Below are 20,756 nucleotides of genomic sequence, written 5' to 3'. Positions count from 1 at the left end.
GTCTGTAGTCCATACAGTGGTTCCTGTTAGTGTTACACTTTCCTGTCTGTAGTCCATACAGTGTTCCTGTTAGATTGTTTATCTTCCTGTCTGTAGTCCAATACAGGTTCCTGGTTAGTGTTCTACTTCCTGTCTGTAGTCCATACAGTGTTCATGTTAGTGTTTACTTCCTGTCTGTAGTCCATACAGTGTTCCTGTTAGTGTTTACTTTCCTGTCTGTAGTCCATACAGTGTTTCCTGTTAGTGTTTATCTTCCGTCTGTAGTCCATACAGTGTTCCTGTTAGTGTTCACTTCCTGTCTGTAGTCCATACAGTGTTCCTGTTAGTGTTTACTTCCTGTCTGTAGTCCATACAGTGTTCCTGTTAGTGTTTACTTCCTGTCTGTAGTCCATACAGTGTTCATGTTAGTGTTTACTTCCTGTCTGTAGTCCATACAGTGTTCCTGTTAGTGTTTACTTCCTGTCTGTAGTCCATACAGTGTTCCTGTTAGTGTTTACTTCCTGTCTGCCTTCTTCTGGTGATTTATCTGACGTACAGTAGAGCGCTCTGTCTTTTAACCTTTTTTCCTTTCTCTTTCTTGATCCTCCTTAGCAACGGTCTTTATAGTCCTTGACAGCAGTCTGTACTACTGTATTAACAACGTGTCACGTGTTCTGAATTGACCAATCAGAATCGAGTATTCAACTAAGCCGTGTAATAAAAGTTGTTAGTAGCCTTAAGGGCCTACACAGTTGTTATGCTATACCACATTGCCTTTCACTGGATGTATAATGAGCTGCACTAAACTACATTTTAGCATTTTAAATACCTAGCCATTCTTTTGCGGTTATTTTGGTGAAAGTAACTCAAAAGTAATATAACATTTATTTATTTTTATTTTATTTAACCTTTATTTAACCAGATAAAAGCATTGAGATAAAATCTAATTTTCAAACCTGCTGACCTGGCCAAGAAGGCAGCAACGTTACACATAACACAGACATATGAAATACAGAGAACACAACTAAGAAAACAAAAGAGGAAAAAGCAGTCACTACATTGTGCACATCAGGACAGTAAGAAAGGTGCTACTTATTACTGCAAGAGCAGCTGGTAGTGTGACAAAAGTAGTGTGACTCATTACATTTCAGAGACAGTAATATTGTAATGTAACTTATTACTTAAAAGAGACAGTAATAAGTAATATGTACTGTATTACATTTAACTGGCCCAACACTGAACAGGACACATGTTTCTTGATGCTGATTCTAAACATCTGTCTGCAATATTGTGTAGGGTTTCTCTCTGAGTGGGAGCAGCATGAGTTTAAAAAGATTTCCATGTACTGTTGTCAGTGTTTGAGGCAGAATGAGTTACAGTCTGATTGTTGTCTGAGTTCTCGTCATCAGAGAAAAATGCAGTGCATGTCAGAACCGGTCTAACAAGTCGTGACTGCTTTTCTGTCTAACTCTTAATAGTCTGAATAAGGCAGGTGAGGGAGAGTCTGGCAGGCTGACAGCTACAACCTGTAAGGCCGGTTTCCACGTGACTCTGACGTGTTTTTACTCTCTGGATTTCTGAGGGTGTGAAGGCGTCCTCAGATCAGATGCAGGCAGACTCAGGACTGAAGAGGAAGAGATGAGCAGAGTTTCCTTCTCACCTGAAGAGAGTCTGTGAGTAGACCTGAAGAGAGTCTGTGAGTAGACCTGAAGAGAGTCTGTGAGTAGACCTGAAGAGAGTCTGTGAGTAGACCTGAAGAGAGTCTGTGAGTAGACAGGCAGTGATATCATAAAACTGTTAATGAACGCATTCAAACACTTGGTAGTTTTTTTTTTACCAGCTGTTCTGTATTCACCTTGCAGGTGCAACTGTGTGGCTTTTATCCTGGATAAAGTTTTTAAGTCATGGATGTTAAAAGTTGAACGTCTTCATATTTGTCTAACATGATAGTTTACTATTCAATCATGAAGTATGACGCTGCGCTGTCAGTACGCTTGTCCATGTTTGTGAAACCCTGGTTGATTTACTGAGTTGATAACCAGCGTCGTAGGACCACTTAGCGAGATCTCGTTTGTTAGGGTTTGTTCAAATAACTCAAACATACCCAGGGTCTGTTTGAACATCTGTCTGAAATATTGTGTAGGGTTTCTCTCTGAGTGAAAGCAGAATGAGTTTAGAAAGATCTCAACGTACAGATGGAGCATCTTATTTCAGACAGTTTGAAACGCGAGGGTCGTGATTGGTCCGTGATCGGCCCGTGATCGGCCCGTGATGAAGAGCCGGCCCCCAGTCTGATTTGATACCGCCCCCGTGATAAATAAATGTAATTATTGTGAAGCCAGCTGCAATGGATCATTGATCCACCAGGGGGTGCAGTGGGGTTCCACACTGGAGCTCATGTGAAATCAACTTTGATACAGTAAGCTGGATGTACAGTATGTCTGGTACTAATGTATAGCGGATCTTTGTTAAGATCCATATGTCACGGATAGGATCATAGTCTGTGCTAAATAAGACATGTAATCATTTACAAAACATCACCATGTTGTTATTTAACAAAATAATGTTGTTTAGTCGAAAAAAACGAACGAGAGGAAATGCAGCCCGGCTCTCGATTTTTAATCCTAATTTAATCATCATCTTCACCACGATCATTTATGTTTATGTTCACCGAATTGACATGAAATCACTGACAAATATGAATATAATGTATTCAACTTCATTAAAATGTTATTAACGTGCCTAAACTCAGTAATTCACTAAAAATATTTATATTTTAATGGAGCCTTGTCAGGCACATCAAGATCCGCGTAGCGGAAGGATCTTGATCCCTGGGTGTTATTTTTCCCCATAATGACCAAGTCGCTGCAAATTATCCCGCTTATTACATGGCCACATTCTCAACAAAGTACGACATGACTCCCAATATTAATTGAAATGCTTTTATGGATTTAGAAAATGTTTTTATTGATTTAAAAAATAGTTGTATGTATTGATTTAAATTGACATGCATCCGCTAAGAAAAATAGTCCGTTGTTACCGTTTTTTAAACAATCAGAATGAAACGGCAGCTCTCAGCTGTGTGTTTACACACCTAATGGCCCATCACCCACAGCTCTCTCCCGCCCCTGATCTTTCTTTTCCAACAGTTAAGTTAACTGTAGGTTACTCTGAGTGACAAGCTTACTAACTAATTGGCCATCGGAATGTGTGTGTCCCAACCCCCCCCTGTGATATCTCTTCTCCAGCAGTCTGTAGGTTTGTGTTCGCATATTTATGCTGTCGCAGTTCCTGTTGTTTCTATCGCGCATTGCCGGTATGAAAGGGTCTGTGCCGGAAATATCAAGATAACAAGGCAGGGTCCGTTACAGTTTGTTTTCATCTGATTTCAAATAAACAAAGTCTTGGCTTTCAGAATATTAAACTTGTTTCGACAAATTTAGATGATAAATACAACTATGAAGCTTGTAACGGCATAATTACTTAAGCGGAGAACGGAGTAATTTAACGTTACAGCAGGCATAACAACAGCCGGTGTTTATTTTATTATTATATATAGTCGTTATTCATTTGTTTTAAAGCTCAATAAGGAAGATTTAAACTTTCACACACGTTGACCGGCGAAAAACTCTGCCCGGTTCCTTCGGCCCCCACCACGTTGAATAAACAGAAGGCTGCTTTTGTGGAGGAAGTTACAGCGCTACGTACGCACATTTAGCTTTCGGTGTTACTGACCTGAGATGTTTTTATTACATGAATTAATTACATTGACCATACCGTTCACCATCCCCCACCCACCTACTGTATGTTGATTTTTGACATGTAAATAGGTACCTACCCCCCTCTGAGTGAATACCTGTTGTACCTGTCCGGGGCTAAGCCCATAGGACTATGCTCTGATGTCATCACCCTCGCACATTTGTCATATGTTTACAAAAAACGATGTTAACACTTTCTCGTTCTTAATATATGCTATATTTAGGGTCGATATGTGTTGAATTTACTTTAAAATAGCAGATCACTGTGACCGGATATAGTTTTTTCGGCTTAGTGAACGTGTGTTCCTTCCCCCCCGTTGACAATTCACGAGCGTCTAAACTCTCTCCCTCCACCCCCCCCCCCCCCCCCCCCCCCGTTGCACCTTCTAACAGAGCCCCCCCCACATATCAAATCCCAATTTAGCCCCTGGCCTCTGGAGCAGAAATTAAAGAGTTTTAAAAATGTTTACGTTTTGGTAAGTTTTTAGGAAAATGTTGTAATATTGCAACGTTGGCCTTAGGTGGGAGTAGAATTTCTGTATTTCTACTCACATTGTCTGAATAAATATATTGAACAACTAAGGGTTAATTTGCAGGATTGATTGCTTACTTAGCCCTATATCAGTATATAGCATGAATAATAATCACACATCATAAAATCCGACGACTTCTCAGTTGCAGTGGGTGACATTATTGTCACAAGTAAGAAGGAAATTACATACCTAGGATCTATTCTTGAGGCAAACCTCTCCTGTGACAAAATGGCATCCAATGTAATAAAAAAAGTCAATCAAAGAACTAGATTCCTATACCGGATCTCCTCTCTGGTAAACAAAAACACCCTGAAAACTCTGGCAGGAGCACTCATTCAAGGGTACTATGACTATGCTTGCACGTCATGGTACCATAGCACCTCCAAGGCGCTAAAAATAAAACTTCAAACATCGCAAAATAAACTGGTCAGACTACTGCTTGACCTTTCATCTAGAACCCACCTCACCTCTGCCCACTTTGACAACCTAGGATGGCTTAGAGTAGACGACAGAGTACAGCTACTTGCAATGGGCCTGGTCTACAAGATCCACTACACCTCTATGGTACCCATGTACATGTCAAAATTCTTCCCAAAGGTCAAGGAATACCATGATCATAACACCAGAGGGAGCTCCACAAATCATGTAAAACCCAGATTTGGCACAAAAAAAGGGGAATACACGTTTCGCAATTATGCCACATCAAGGTGGAACGCTCTTCCCACAACTGTAAAGGAAAGTAAAACTATACTTACCTTCAAAACCTCTCTTAAAGAGCACCTTCGGGGGAAAGCATTGCAAAACTGGCCCCGGTAATGGTACAAATCTCAAGCTGTCGTACAATGGACAGCTTCCCCCCCCCATCTATGTATATACTCGTATTTTAGACTCTGTTACTAACTGTATATCTGTAGACTTGGTATGTCTTAAATGTCCGGTTAGGATGTATTAGAACGAAATCTAAAATGAAAATTGTAAATAAGCCATCTGTATGTAAAAAACCACCTGTATGTAAATTGTAAATAAGCCATCTGTATGTCAAATATGTCTTATATGTCTTAAATGATATGATGAATTGGAAATGGGGGACCCTGATGTAAACAAGACGAAAGTCTTTCTCTGGTCTGCATCCCCTTAACAATTGTATGTTTTGAGCTGTACTGTACTGTACCCAATATACAAGCTGTTAATAAACTTTTCAATCAATCAATCAATCAAACATCACTCATATTTGTTATGAATAATCATTTATCATTTATTAAATAGTAAGTCGCTTTGGATAAAAGCGTCAGCTAAATGCAATTTATGAAAGCCTCACTCAGGACTCAAGTGTTTTTATTGCTCTTGGGGCATTAAAAACAAGATTTTAACTTTAATTTTAACTTGTTTTTCCTATTTTCAATGATATATCAAAAACACATTTCTTATCAGTTTACAAAAGACCTCGTTTTAATTAAAGGGGACCTATCATGCAAAATGCACTTTTGTACGTCTTTTCTACATGAATATGTGTCCCCGGTGTTCCAGGGAACTCACCAAGTGTCAGAAAACACAACCCTCTCTATTTTCCTCCATACCCAAATCTCTAAAAAAGGGGCTGCAACGGATCTGATAAAAACTGATCCAGATTTGAACACTGTCCTGACGTCAGGACGGTGGCGCTACGGCTATTGGGCCAACTCCACTAATCAGGAGGAGACAGACACGGCCATTGCCGTTCGAAAGCGCTGGAGACGCTGTAGTACATATGCCAGGCCAGTAGATGGTGCTGTTCTCACTGAATCTGCCCTTGCAAAAACAGAGCTAAAAAATGTCAAATTGAGCAAAATGAGGCATGGCTAAAATGCATGATCTGTTTGGTATTTTGAAAAAAAAAAAGTATAAATATGCCTTATATAGGTATGGTCCTACACTATATTATTCAAATATAGCATGATAGGTCCACTTTAAAGTCCGTAACTGCTTTCATGTAATTAACGTACATATTTTAAGCCAAACAATTATATATTTTTTAAACCTAACAAATACGTTTTGTTGAATGGTTACTGAGCGCAGTTCAGTTGTGTGGGATATTTTGTGGGGGGCAGGGCTGTACATTACCTGTGGATGTACATTGAAGTGACTGTTTGTGTGTGCAGGTGGAGGCTCTGCTATGGATCAGTGTGAGGACAGAGAGGAGGAAGCCCCCCCCTCTAAAAGCTCTGGGGAACATGACAGCCAGACCAAAGCTCAGAGGTGAGATCTCCACCTGTCCATCACTCTTCTCCATGTCACAGCTCAGCACTCGTTATTCACTCAAAGCTCTGTGTGTTGTGTTCCAGCCCAGAGCAAACACCACATCCTGCTGGACCTGGACCTGAACCTGGACCTGGACCTGGACCTGGACCTGGACCTGGACCTGGACCTGGACCTGGACCTGAACCTGGACCTGGACCTGAACCTGGACCTGGACCTGGACCTGGACCCAGTAACCAGCTTACTGGCAGAGACCAGAACCAGGTGTGTGGTCGCCGGCTGAGTCACTCTCTTATTTCTCTCATGGTACTTATTTGTAGCAGTAGGTCAACTTGGTTTGCAGAAGTAAGAAAAGGTATCCATTGTGACACATGCTTCATACAATATAGACAACAGACACATCTTTAAAAAGTCCCTCTGGCTCCAGAACATCCACACAAAGCTGTTTTTAAACCTCTTGGTGCTACACCTTTAGGAAGATTAACCTCCGGCCCGAAGGAAGAAGCTGAAGCTGTTACGACTGGGGCACACACAAAAATGATAGGACCCAAATGCACGACTCCAGACAAAAGATGATTCCAAAAAAGGATTTACTTGTGGTGTTTTTTACAAGATAATACAAAACGCTCAAAAGACTTCTCAAAAAGCTAACCTAAATTCACCGTAGCACAGAACACAACTGGCTGACAGGCAACACAAGAATCAAAACGATCTGGCACTTGGCACAGAGAAAACAGGGAATAAATACACACACAAGGGACTCCACAGGTGCAAACAATAAGGGCGGGGCAGGTAATCAGGTCAATTGGCACACCTGACCAGGTAGGAGTCAAACTACCTGAAATTAGAGAAGAAACTCACAAAGTAAAACAGGAAATGACAGACAACAAAAAAGGGTTGGCAGACGCGGACTTGACAATATGAACTAAACAGAGAAATAATACTAACAAATCTGGCGAGACACAACAGTACCCCCCCCTCTACGGCCGACTCCGGACGGCCCAGAGTCCTGTGGATTTAGCCTGAAAAAGTCATTTATCAGGCTCTGATCCACAACGAAGCTTGCTGGTACCCACGACCGATGTTCTGGACCATATCCTTTCCAGTCTACCAGGAACTGTCGGCCACGTCCTCTCTTCCTGACTGCTAGCAGTTTCTTGACGTCGTAGATCAGACCGCCGTCTAACATCCGGGGGGGAGGAGGGGGCTTGGATGGAGGAACCAAACGACTCTCACGAACCGGTTTGACTTTAGCAACATGAAAGGTAGGATGAACTCTCAGGGACCTGGGCAGGCGCAGGCGAACAGCCACCGGGTTAATAACTTTGGTTATGGGAAACGGACCCACAAACCTCGGAGCCAGCTTCCTGGAGGCCACACATAGGGGTAGATCTCTCGTAGATAGCCAAACCTTCTGCCCGGGTCTGTAGGCAGGTGCAGGACGACGATGTCGATCTGCTGCTTTCTTCATGCGAGCAGCACTCTTCAGGAGAATCTGGCGGGCTCCTGCCCAGACTCTGCGACACCGCCTCACCAGGGCATGTGCTGATGGGACAGTCACTTCCTTCTCTACTTCTGGAAAAAGAGGAGGTTGGTAACCATAGGCGCAGTGAAACGGGGAGAGACCCGTGGCAGATGTAGGTTGGGTGTTGTGGGCATACTCCACCCATATCAGCTGCTTGCTCCAAGTTGTGGGATTCTGGGACACCAGACACCTTAAACATGTCTCCAGTTCCTGGTTGATCCTCTCTGATTGACCATTAGCCTGTGGGTGGTAACCAGATGTGAGGCTGGCAGTGGCTCCTATCAGGCTGCAGAATTCCTTCCAAAACTGGGAAACGAACTGCGGCCCACGGTCTGACACCACATCTCGAGGAAAACCATGCAACCTGAAAACATGAGATAAAAGAGCTTCTGCTGTCTCTTTAGCAGAGGGCAATTTAGGCATGGGGATAAAGTGAGTCATCTTGGTAAATCTGTCAACAACAGTGCAGATGGTGGTGTTACCTGCAGAGGGCGTCAGTCCAGTGACAAAATCCAGCGAGATGTCAGACCATGGGCGGCTTGGAATGGACAAAGGTTGCAGTAGACCCATAGGAGACTGGGTAGAGGTCTTATTCCGAGCACAGGTAGTGCAGGCTGCCACATACTCAGTTACCTCCTTCTCCATTTTAGGCCACCAAAACCTTTGTTTTATCATGTACATAGTTCTTTTAATACCTGGATGACATGTTAGTACAGACGTGTGAGCCCAGTGAATCACGTCAGAGCGGACAGATGGGGGAACAAAGAGACGGTTAGGAGGACCTCCGCTGGGTACAGTTTTTCCCTCTAATGCTTGGTTTACCTTAGCCTCAACTGGCCATGTCACCCCTCCTATTACCCGAGTAGGTGGTAGAATGGATTCGGTCTCCTTGGAAATGGCCTCTGGGTCAAAAAGCCTGGATAACGCGTCAGGTTTGGTGTTCTGTAAGCCAGGACGGTAGGAGAGAGTGAAGTTAAACCTATTGAAAAATAAGGTCCATCGTGCCTGTCTGGAGTTTAACCTCTTAGCCTTGCGTATGTACTCCAAATTTGTGTGGTCTGTCCACACAATAAATGGCTGTCCTGCCCCCTCTAGCCAGTGCCTCCACTCATCCAGTGCTACCTTCACGGCTAATAACTCTCTATTGCCTACATCATAGTTTCTTTCAGCAGCAGACAATTTACGTGAAAGGTAGGCACACGGATGGAGCTTACTGTCTTTCTCTGCCCTCTGTGAGAGGACCGCCCCGATGCCCTCGTTGGAGGCATCCACCTCCACCGTGAACTGTCGTTGAGGATCCGGGATGGTAAGTATTGGAGCTGTTGTGAACACCTTTTTTAACTTCTGGAAAGCTTGGTCTGCCTGTGGAGTCCACACAAACTGAACAGAAGGAGAGGTGAGTACATGCATAGGTGCGGCAATAGAACTAAAATTCCTAACAAACTTCCTGTAGAAGTTTGCAAATCCAAGGAACTGTTGGACTTTTTTCCTGGAAGAGGGTGTGGGCCAATCAGCCACAGCGCTCACTTTAGCAGGATCCATCATTATCTGGTCAGGACCCAGGATGAAACCCAGAAATGAAGTGGAACTGACGTGGAACTCACATTTTTCAGCCTTTACATAAAGTTGATTGTCCAACAACTTCCTTAATACTTGGCGAACATGAGGAACGTGTGAATCCTCATCACGGGAAAAAATCAAAATATCATCAAGATAGACAAAAACAAAATGATTCAAAAACTCCCTCAACACATCATTTATGAGAGCCTGAAAAACTGCAGGTGCGTTTGTTAGACCAAAAGGCATTACCAAATATTCATAATGTCCGCTTGGAGTGTTAAAACCAGTCTTCCACTCGTCCCCCTCCCGTATCCTTACCAAGTGGTAAGCGTTACGCAGGTCTAGTTTTGAAAAAACTCTAGCACCTTTCAAAAGTTCAAACGCTGAGGCCATAAGCGGGAGGGGGTACCTGTTTTTGATGGTTATGTCGTTTAGGGGGCTGTAGTCGATGCAGGGTCTCAGGGATCCATCCTTCTTCTCGACGAAGAAAAAACCAGCTCCGGCGGGAGATGACGAGGGACGGATGAGGCCCGTTTTGAGAGAGCCGTCTATGTACTCCCTCATAGACTCTCTCTCTGGAGCAGAGAGAGAGTACAGTCTTCCCTTGGGCAAGGGGGACCCAGGCAGGAGATCGATGGCGCAGTCATAGGTGCGATGAGGAGGAAGGGATGTCGCTTTAGTCTTATTGAACACCTCCTTGAGATCTCGGTAGCAGCTGGGCACGTTCGAAAGGTCGGGGAAGTCTGAGTCTTGGCTACTTTCATCTTCCATGTCAGTGTCTATAATGGGCTCTCTCATAGTTTCAGCAGTTTTTTCCCTGAAACACGAATGAGAACAGTCGCTTCCCCACCCCAAAACTTTACCAGTCCGCCAATCAATGTGAGGGTTATGTCTACACAACCAGGGATAGCCCAGAATTACTGCATGTTGTGCAGAATCAAACAGATGAAAAGTCATATGCTCTGTGTGTTCATGATCAATAGTTACTTTAAGAGGCATGGTTCTATGAGTCACTTTGCACATGAGAGTACCGTCAAGAGCGCTAGCCTCAAGTGTCTGAGTCAAAGGCACGGAGGCAATTTTCAAACGTTTAGCTAACCCCCAGTCCATTAAATTAGCGTCAGCCCCTGAATCTACAAGTACTTTCAAACATATGCTGTGCTCATTATTACTAACCTCTACTTGGGTCATGGAACGTGAAGGAAAATCTGCGGTTGTCAGTCGGCTCACCAGCACCCTCCGTCTTACTGGTGAGCCCCGTCTTTTAACGGGCAGGCTCCCAGGAAATGTCCCTGCTTCCCACAGTAGAAACATAAACGGTCCCGGAGACGCCGCTGCTTTTCCTCGGGAGACAGCCTGGCCCTTCCGAGCTGCATGGGTTCCTCTTCTGTGGTCCACGAAGCAGGTTTCACGGTAGAGGAGGAATAGTGGGTACGAAATCCGGGCCGTCGTGGAGATCGTGCAGGAGGTGAGCTTCCTCGTTTAGCTAGCGGAGGTGACGCTTTCCTGGCTTTCTCCCTCTGTCGCTCTTGCAGCCGAGTGTCTGTGCGTATAGCCAAGGCGATCATACTGTCCAAATCCGGCGGAAGCTCAAGAGGAACAAGAAGATCCCGCACACAGTCACTGAGTCCGCTGAGAAACATATCATATATATCTTCATTCCATCCACTGTCCGTGGCCAAAGTGCGAAAGTCAATGGCGTAATCAGACACACTCTGATTCTGCTGGGAGATCTGTGTCAGGGCTCTGGCAGCTTCTCTCCCCGGTGTGGTTCGGTCAAAGATTTTTTTTATAGTCTCAATGAACAGTTGTAATGATTTACACACCGGAGAGTTCCGTGCCCACTCCGCCTAAATTCACCGTAGCACAGAACACAACTGGCTGACAGGCAACACAAGAATCAAAACGATCTGGCACTTGGCACAGAGAAAACAGGGAATAAATACACACACAAGGGACTCCACAGGTGCAAACAATAAGGGCGGGGCAGGTAATCAGGTCAATTGGCACACCTGACCAGGTAGGAGTCAAACTACCTGAAATTAGAGAAGAAACTCACAAAGTAAAACAGGAAATGACAGACAACAAAAAAGGGTTGGCAGACGCGGACTTGACAATATGAACTAAACAGAGAAATAATACTAACAAATCTGGCGAGACACAACAGAAGCTCAGCTTGCAGGGGGTGGGAGTCTTCATTAAACATGGAGTTAGACAGCCTCTGTAACGGTCTGATGAGCAGGGGCTCCAGGTTTAGCTGAGACTCACCAATCAGTCTGCTAGACCACTTTATGATCTGACTGAGACACCTTCTGCTCTTTAAAGACAGGTTACCAAACCAAGACATTAAAGGAAAAGACAGAACTGACTGTGCTGACTGTCTTCAAGTTTAGGATTGACTTCCTGAATGTCTTTCGTGAAGTCTAAGGTATTAAAACAAGTTTAGAAACGATTAGGGTATTTACTAACTCGACATCTGAATTGAAGTCATCCAAAGTCACATGGCAGCTGTTCTTTGGATCCTCAAGGCCTGTTGTGGTTTTCAAAAGTACAAAGTACAATACAACAACATATAGTTCTGTAAGATAAAGATTTTCTTTCTCTGTATCTTTGCTCTGCAGGGAGAAAAGATGGAGACACCTAGAGAAGTCCTATTAAGAAATTTAGAAGATTTGGGGGAAAATGAGTTTATAAAATTCAAGTGGTACCTGCAGGGGAAGGTCCTAGGATTCCCAAAAATCCCAAAGAATCGACTACAGAAAGCAAACCAGATGGACACAGTGGATCTGATGCTTCTGCACTACTGCATACACACCTTTAAAGTAACCAGAGAAGTTTTGAAGAAGATCCCGAGGAATGATCTAGAAGAGGAATTATCAAAAATCCCATCAGACCCTAACGGTAGGTCTTTAAAAAACAGAGTGTATCAAAAGATAACTTTTTTTATTTTTCATAGCCATGTATCATGTTTTTAGACTCCTGATACACCCCTCAGAGAACCATCACCTCCACATGGTGTCAGGGTTGAGGTACCCCTGAAAGCTGAGGGGTCAGGGTCACTAGTTTCTGGCAGGGTCACCCTGTTGGTTCCAGGTGAGGGGTAGTAAAACCTTTATAGATCAGCATTTTAGGAATCCAAGGACCCGGGGGTCCAGGCGAGAACTCTACCACTGAACCACCAATGCTATATTAACGAGTTTCTCCTGGTGGGACATTGGAGATATGTAATACAAGTGGGTGATGCTAAAAGCCAGTGTTGGGGAGGGGATGGATCAGAGGAATCACCAGAAAGTCATCAGTTGTGTCTGAAATGGCAGTGAGTCCTTGAGTGCTACGTTTACCCAGGAAACGGACAATTCTGTTTGGAATGAGGTTTGTCCTGCCGAACTGTCAGATATCTCAGGAGGGGGAGTCATGGATAAACCCCGGCTGTTTTCCACAGTGTAGGTTAGCTGCTGACTCAGTCTCAGGATGTTGAATGGGACTGATGCACCCTGAGTTCAGGAGGCAGAGCTGAGGGCTTGGAGAACAGCTGTTGTTGCTCAGGTGGTCAGAAGGGGCCACAGGGACACACTGTGGAGGTTTGTCCCGACATGAGATTGGACAGTTGTGATTTACATTCCTGTTCAATGCTACATGGAGGCAGACAGTGTCATTTTCTATGTTTTAAAGGGGACTGTAGGGTGAGCTCTAAACATCAGAGGAGCACATTGCTCAGCCTCACTGGGATTGCTCACTGCAGATTCTGTCCTACTCATTACTAAAGGCCCAGCCCCCTACAGGTGGAAGGAGGTATCATTTGCCGTCCAACATGACTTGGTGAGGAAGGGACAGGTTATTACTGTGACCCCCCAGGGTGTCTTGTAGATGGTAGGCTACTGCAGGAGTATACTGCGACTCACTAAGAGCCATCCACTTCCTGTATAACTGGAGAGAGAGCTGTGTCCACACCCTCAGTGGGTGCTGGGATCTGCTGGTATCGTGCCTCATCTCCCAGCAGCAGGAATAAGAGTCAGTCAGGTTTAGGGCCATGGTTCTCTGTGGGAAAACTGATGGTTCTCTCTGGGGTGAACTTATACTGGACAATGTACAGATAATTATGCAACAAGATCCAGTGACTTGATATAAGGAAAATAACCTGCTATTTTGTCAGAAATGGGTCCAATTAGAAGGAAATATGTTGATGTGTCTTTCATGTAAATGTCTTTTTTATTCATTCAGATATTCTCACCAAGTGCCAGGGTGAACTCAAATCTAACCTGAAGAAAACATATGAAAATATCAAATTAATGGAAAAATCTGAATCCCTACATAAAATCTACACGGAGATCTACATCACCAAGGGAGACACCGGAGAGGTCAACAAGGAACATGAGAACAGACAGATCGAACGAGCATCCAGGAAACCAGACAGATCAGAAACACCCATCAAACAAGAAGACCTCTTTAAAGGCTCAACTGAAAGAGGTAAACCAATCAGAGCAGTGATGACAAAGGGAGTGGCTGGCATTGGGAAAACAGTCTTAACACAGAAGTTCACTCTGGACTGGGCTGAAGGCAAAGCCAACCAGGACATCCAGTTCATATTTCCATTCACCTTCAGAGAGCTGAATGTGGAGAGAGAGAACAAGTACAGCTTGGTGGAACTTGTTCATCACTTCTTCTCTGAAACCAGAGATGCAGGAATCTGCAGGTTTGATCAGTTCCCGGTTGTGTTCATCTTTGACGGTCTGGATGAGTGTCGACCTCCTCTGGACTTCCACAACACTGACATCCTGACTGATGTCACAGAGTCCACCTCAGTGAATGTGCTGCTGACAAACCTCATCAGGGGGAAGCTGCTCCCCTCTGCTCGCCTCTGGATAACCACACGACCTGCAGCAGCCAATCAGATCCCTCCTGAGTGTGTGGACATGGTGACAGAGGTCAGAGGGTTCACTGACCCACAGAAGGAGGAGTACTTCAGGAAGAGATTCAGAGATCAGGAGCAGGCCCGCACCATCATCTCCCACATCAAGACCTCACGAAGCCTCTACATCATGTGCCACATCCCAGTCTTCTGCTGGATCTCTGCTTCAGTTCTGGAGGACATGTTGAAAACTGAGGGAGGAGAGCTGCCCAAGACCCTGACTGAGATGTACATCCACTTCCTGGTGATTCAGTCCAAAGTGAACGTCAAGTATGATGAAGAAGTTGAGACAGATCCACACAGGAGTCCAGAGAGCAGGAAGATGAAGATGATGGAGGCTCTGGGAAAACTGGCTTTTGAGCAGCTGCAGAAAGGCAACCTGATCTTCTATAAGTCCAACCTGAGAGAGTGTGGCATCGATATCAGAGCAGCCTCAGTGTACTCAGGAGTGTTCACACATGTCTTTAGAGAGGTGAGAGGAACGTACACGAACACAGTGTTCTGCTTTGTCCATCTGAGCGTTCAGGAGTTTCTGGCTGCTCTTCATGTCCATCTGACCTTCATCAACTCTGGAGACAACCTGATGGCCCCCTGGTGGTCTAAAGTCTTCAGACAAAAACCTAAACATCTCTACCAGAGTGCTGTGCACAAGGCCTTACAGAGTCCAAACGGACACCTGGACTTGTTCCTCCGCTTCCTCCTGGGTCTTTCAATGGAGACAAATCAGACCTTATTACAGGACCTGCTGACACAGACAGGAAGTAGCTCACAGACCAACCAGGAAACAGTGAAATACATCAAGAAAAAGATAAGAAAAAACCCATCTCCGGAGAAAAGCATCAACCTGTTCCACTGTCTGAATGAACTGAATGATCGTTCTCTAGTGGAGGAGATCCAACAGTCCCTGAGATCAGGACATCTTTCCACAGAGGATCTCTCTCCTGCTCAGTGGTCAGCTCTGGTCTTCATCTTACTGTCATCAGAAGAAGATCTGGAAGAGTTTGACCTGAAGAAATACTGTGCTTCAGAGGAGGCTCTTCTGAGGCTGCTGCCAGTGGTCAAAGCCTCCAGGAAAGCTCTGTAAGTGGAGATACAACTACATTAACTAGGAACAGTTTGAGACATGAGAATATAACTCTTTGTGTACACTGCTGATCTTTCCCCAGGCTGAGTGGCTGTAACCTGTCAGAGAGAAGCTGTGCAGCTCTGTCCTCAGTCCTCAGCTCCCAGTCCTCTAGTCTGAGAGATCTGGACCTGAGTGACAACGACCTGCAGGATTCAGGAGTGAAGAAGCTGTCTGCTGGACTGGAGAGTCCACACTGTGAACTGGAGACTCTCAGGTCAGAGTTCAGCTTTTTATTTTCAAACAGTTCAATTATTTCATCCAGCTTTTTGTTCATGCTGATAAAGATGGTCCACCTCTGATTTTCCTGCTCATGTGACCTTTTAAAGCACTGAGTTTACTGTATTCCCTGGTTCCAGACTGTCAGGCTGTCTGGTCACAGAGGAAGGCTGTGTTTCTCTGGCTTCAGCTCTGAGCTCCAACCCCTCCCATCTGAGAGAGCTGGACCTGAGCTACAATCATCTAGGAGACTCAGGAGCGAAGCTGCTGTCTGCTGGACTGGAGGATCCACTCTGGAGACTGGACACTCTCAGGTATGGACAGACTGACTGCAGGTTCCTCATATTTTTCTAATGTAATCTCTTTCATCTCTGGGCTTCCATCATGAAGGACGTCTCATTTCCCTTGATTATGTTCACAGCAGTGAGTTAACCTTGAAGTCTTATTACATGGAAACAGCCATTCAGTCCAAACACTTATCGAACTGCACCACCGTGAAATGTGATTGAATTGATAAAGACTCTCTGAATATCTTTACATCACTTCTTCTTCTTCTTCTTCTTCTTCTTCTTCTTCTTCTTCTTCTTCTTCTTCTTCTTCTTCTTCTTCTTCTTCTTCTTCTTCTTCTTCTTCTTCTTCTTCTTCTTCTTCTTCTTCTTCTGTGGTGGAGGTGTGTTTGAAGAGGGAAGAGGGATTTTCACTTTTGTTTCGTTTGTTTCTGTTTCAATCGTTTCTTTAACTGTATGATCTTTCGTTGGGATATTTGTACTCTTTGCGAGTACGGTTAATACTTTTTCGTTAGTGTTTTTCCGTGCCTCGAGGCGGGGATGGCGTCCTTCGGGGCGCCGCCGGTGTCTCTGAGACACGGAGTGCGGTTGGTGGCTCAGGCCGCAAGCACAGTGGAGCAGGTGCTGCTGGCTGTGGGGGATCAGGTGGGTCATGTAAACATCTCCTATGCTTCCCGCATGAACAAAGCGGTCGTGGTCTTTTTGAAAGACCAGAAATATGTGACGGAACTTATCGAGAGCGGATTAATGTTAAACGAGGAATTTATTCAAGTTTCACCGCTGGCGACACCGTCCACGCGGATCACTGTGTCTGGCGTTCCTCCGTTCATCCCGAATGAGGCGCTGGAACGGGAGCTGAAGCGTTTCGGTAAGTTTGCCAGTAATTTCCGCAGTGTTGCTCTGGGGTGTAAGGATGAAAAATTAAAACATGTCCAATCTCTGCGGAGACAGGTTTTCATGTTTCTGAATTGTCCCACTCAGACACTAGATGTGTCCTTCCGGGTGAGGCATGAAGAGGGTTTTTATATGGTTTATGCGAGCTCAGGGAACGTAAAGTGTTTTGAGTGCGGGGAGTCGGGTCATAAACGTGTTGCATGTCCACAGAGACGGCACGCCGCTCCGCCGGGTGCGGCTGAGCCCGGGGCAGCTGGGCCCGGGACAGCCGGGCCCGGGGCCGCTGGGGAGGCCGAGCCCGGGGTCGCTGGGGCAGCCGGGGCCGCTAGGGCCGCCGAGCCCGGGGCCGATGGGGCCGCCGAGCCCGGGGTTGCCGGGGCAGCCGGGCCCGGGGTCGCCGGAGCAGCCGAGCCTGGGGCAGCTGGGTCCGCGGAACCCGGTGTCGCGGGGGCTGCTGCTGCACCCGCCGGGGCCCCGGGGGCTGCGGATGAAGTAGGGATGAATATCGTGAGAGAGGAAATGGGGACTGTAGAGAGTGTGGTGAGTGTGAGAGGAAAACAGGTGGAAACAGGTAAACGGGTGGGAGATGATGTAGCAGGGCAGGTGAAGACCGGGGCTGTGGGACAGGTGGAGGCTGTTGGCACACAGCAGGAGCTGCCGTCTGGCTCTGGGCGGCAGACAGAGCTTCAACAGGCTGCAGACAGTAATGAGGTGACAGAGACACAGAGATGGACACAGACGGTGAGGGGGATTCTGACTGTGTTTCAGTTGCAGATAGTCTCTCTCAGAACGCAGAGATATATTCTTTGGAAGAGATGAATGTCTTTTTAGATGAGTCTTTTGGCAAGGCAGTGGAAGTGAGAGACTTTTTCCCTGACACTAACAAGTTTCTTCATACAGTGAGCACTCTTCAGAAAGTTGTAGGGTTAGACCTGCTGGATGAAAAGAAACGCTATCGTCTCAGGAAGCATGTAACTGCTATGAAAAAAGGTACGAAAGAAAGCAAAAGAGGGAGGAAACTGAAAAGGGTTAAATAAAATGTCAACATGATCATGCAACACTGGGTGTCTCCTCTCTGCTGTGTGTACCTGTCTGTTCTTTCTCTCTGTCTCCTTCCTCTAATGCAGGCTTTAAGGGTTGCTTCTTTAAACATGAACGGGGGTAGAAGTGCACAGAAAAGAGCTTTAGTGTTAGAGGTCTTTAATCAGAAAAAATTAGATGTGATATTTCTGCAGGAAACGCACAGTGATAGCCTGAATGAGACGGACTGGGGGATGTGCTGGGGGGGTCAGTATGTACTCAGTCATGGCTCAAACCTTAGTGCTGGAGTAGCTGTTTTTTTCTCCCCCTCTTTAAATGTTAAGATGTGATCCAGCACAGAGATAGTGGCAGGTAGAGCCTTGATGGTGAAAGTGGAACTGTTAGAGTTCATTTTCACTTTTATTAATGTTTATGCACCCAATCAGGGCCCTGCACGTGTATCTGTGTTTCAGTTATTAAAAGACAAGCTAGACACTAGTGTACAGGGGGAGTGTGTTATACTGGGGGGGGGGACTGGAACGTTTGCACTAATGTCACTTTAGACAGAATAGGACGGGAGCCGCATCCTCAGTCGTCCCTTTTACTGTCACAGGTGATAAGAGAGGCTGACTTAGTGGATGTGTGGAGGATGAAACATCCCTCTGTTAAACAATACACCTGGATGAGAATGCTAGATGGGGGCGTCAGTGCAGGCTAGACAGGTTTTACATGTCTGCTTCTTTTATTACTCGTGCAGTGAACTGTCACATCCAACCTGTTGGTTTTACAGATCATCAGCTAGTTTCTTTAGATTTGGTTTTATCCAACACAGAGAAACCTAGATCGTTCAGGCAGTTTAATGTTCACATTTTACAAGATTTGATTTTCTGTGAGAATTTTAATTTTTTTTGGATCAACTGGAAATCAAAGAAAGAGTCTTTTCCCTCCCTGAGTCAGTGGTGGTAGGAAAGGCTCAGATTAGAGTGTTCTGCCAACAGTATACAGCCTACTCCACTGCCAACATTAGGAGAGCTATAGAGCACTTAGAGAGGGAGATCAGAGAGTTAGAGAGTGTGTCTGCTCGAAATATAGAACAGTCCGAGTCCTAAAACAACAACAGCTTAACTGTTTTCTTCAGGAGAAAGCCAAGGGAGCTCTGATCAGGGCCTGTTTTACTTCCATGAGAGACATTGATGCACCAACCACCTTTTTTTTCAACCTGGAGAGGTCTGTGGGCCAAAGGAAGCAGATGGTGTGTCTGCGTCTCCCCGATGGACAGGTAATCTCTGAACCTGCCGAGATGAGGAGGCATGCAGTGTCCTTCTACACGGACCTGTTCAAAGCTGAAGGTTGTGACGTAGAAGCTGCTGATGAACTTCTTCAGGGTCTTCCACAGCTGGGTCCAGCCGAAAGTGACACCCTGGGCTCTGACATTACGCTGGAGGAACTGACCTCTGCGGTGACACAGATGGCCTCCGGCAAGGCTCCGGGCATAGACGGTTTACCTGCAGACTTTTTTAAACATTTCTGGAGTATTCTAGGACATGACTTGTTGGACATATTGATGGAGTCCTTTGGGAAAGGGACTCTTCCAGCTTCCTGTAGGCGTGCAGTGATTTCACTGTTGCCTAAGAAAGGAGATGTAACCCTGCTGAAGAATTGGAGACCTGTGGCTCTCTTATGTACGGACTATAAGATACTGTCAAAGGTTTTAGCTAACAGACTGAAGTGTTTTATCGAACTTCTTATTGGTACTGATCAGACATATTGCATCCCTGGCAGATCAATCGTGGACAATTTGTTTTTGATGAGAGACACTTTTGATGTTTGCAAACTGTATAATATAAATGTTGGTATTATTTCTATTGACCAGGAGAAGGCGTTTGATCGTGTGGATCACTCTTTTCTGGCTGCCACTTTGCAGGCTTTTGGTGTTGGGGAGCATTTTTTGTCCTGGGTGAAGTGTTTGTACAGTGATGCATGTTGTGTTGTGAAGGTGGGGGGAGGGCTGAGCAGACCTGTACCAGTTCAAAGGGGGATCAGGCAGGGCTGCCCTATCTCAGGCCTATTATACAGTATTGCCATCGAGCCCCTTTTGTGCAGACTTAGAAACCGGCTGAGGGGCCTGTGTCTGCCAGTCAGCTCAGGCCCCCCCGGTGGTTGTATCAGCTTATGCTGATGATGTCAGTGTTTTTGTCCAGGGTCAGCGAGATATCCAGGAGCTACAGGACAGTTTAGCTTTGTATAGGAAGGCTGCTTCAGCCAAAGTTAATTGGGATAAGGGAATGCTCTGGTTTTTGGACAAAATTAACATGGGATCACTCCCGTCACCGGACGTACTTCGTCTCACTGGAATAGTAACGGTCATAGTGAATATAAAATCGTCCCCATGTATCCGGCCAATGACGGGAGAGTTTTTGAAAGAGACAAAACACTGTTCCATACATTTAAAAACACTTAAACAATTAAACAATGTTTACCTGCCAACAAGCAGCAGTGTGCTGTCATTTCAAACATGTTACCCCACTGTTTAACACAGTTTTACCTGTGTTTTGAAGACTCTTTCCTGGGTCAATGTGTCCTCTTTCTCCCCCCCCTGGGTGTGTGTGAGACAAGTCAAGTGAGTCAGCCTGCCAACCAGCAGCAGTGTGCTGTCATTTCAAACATGTTACCCCACTGTTTAACACAGTTTTACCTGTGTTTTGAAGACTCTT

General features: G+C 45.4%; 1 protein-coding gene and 1 long non-coding RNA gene across 2 annotated transcripts; both read left to right on the top strand.

Moving 5' to 3' along the window:
* The first annotated feature begins 1,486 nt into the window (after window positions 1-1,486).
* Window positions 1,487-6,683, top strand: LOC117492874. Its single transcript, XR_004556900.1, has 3 exons — window positions 1,487-1,675; window positions 6,409-6,505; window positions 6,592-6,683. It is a non-coding gene; the product is annotated as an uncharacterized LOC117492874 (long non-coding RNA).
* A 7,180-nt stretch (window positions 6,684-13,863) lies between these two features.
* On the top strand, window positions 13,864-15,583 carry LOC117492865 (protein NLRC3-like). Its single transcript, XM_034143283.1, has one exon. The coding sequence runs from the start codon at window positions 13,880-13,882 to the stop codon at window positions 15,581-15,583; it is 1,704 nt and encodes a 567-aa protein (XP_033999174.1). The 5' UTR covers window positions 13,864-13,879.
* Window positions 15,584-20,756: the final 5,173 nt, after the last annotated feature.

Source organism: Trematomus bernacchii, unplaced genomic scaffold (assembly GCF_902827165.1).
Source record: "Trematomus bernacchii unplaced genomic scaffold, fTreBer1.1, whole genome shotgun sequence".
Lineage (NCBI taxonomy): Eukaryota > Metazoa > Chordata > Actinopteri > Perciformes > Nototheniidae > Trematomus > Trematomus bernacchii.
Note: the sequence above shows the minus strand (reverse complement) of the source record. Positions and strands in the feature narration are given on the sequence as shown.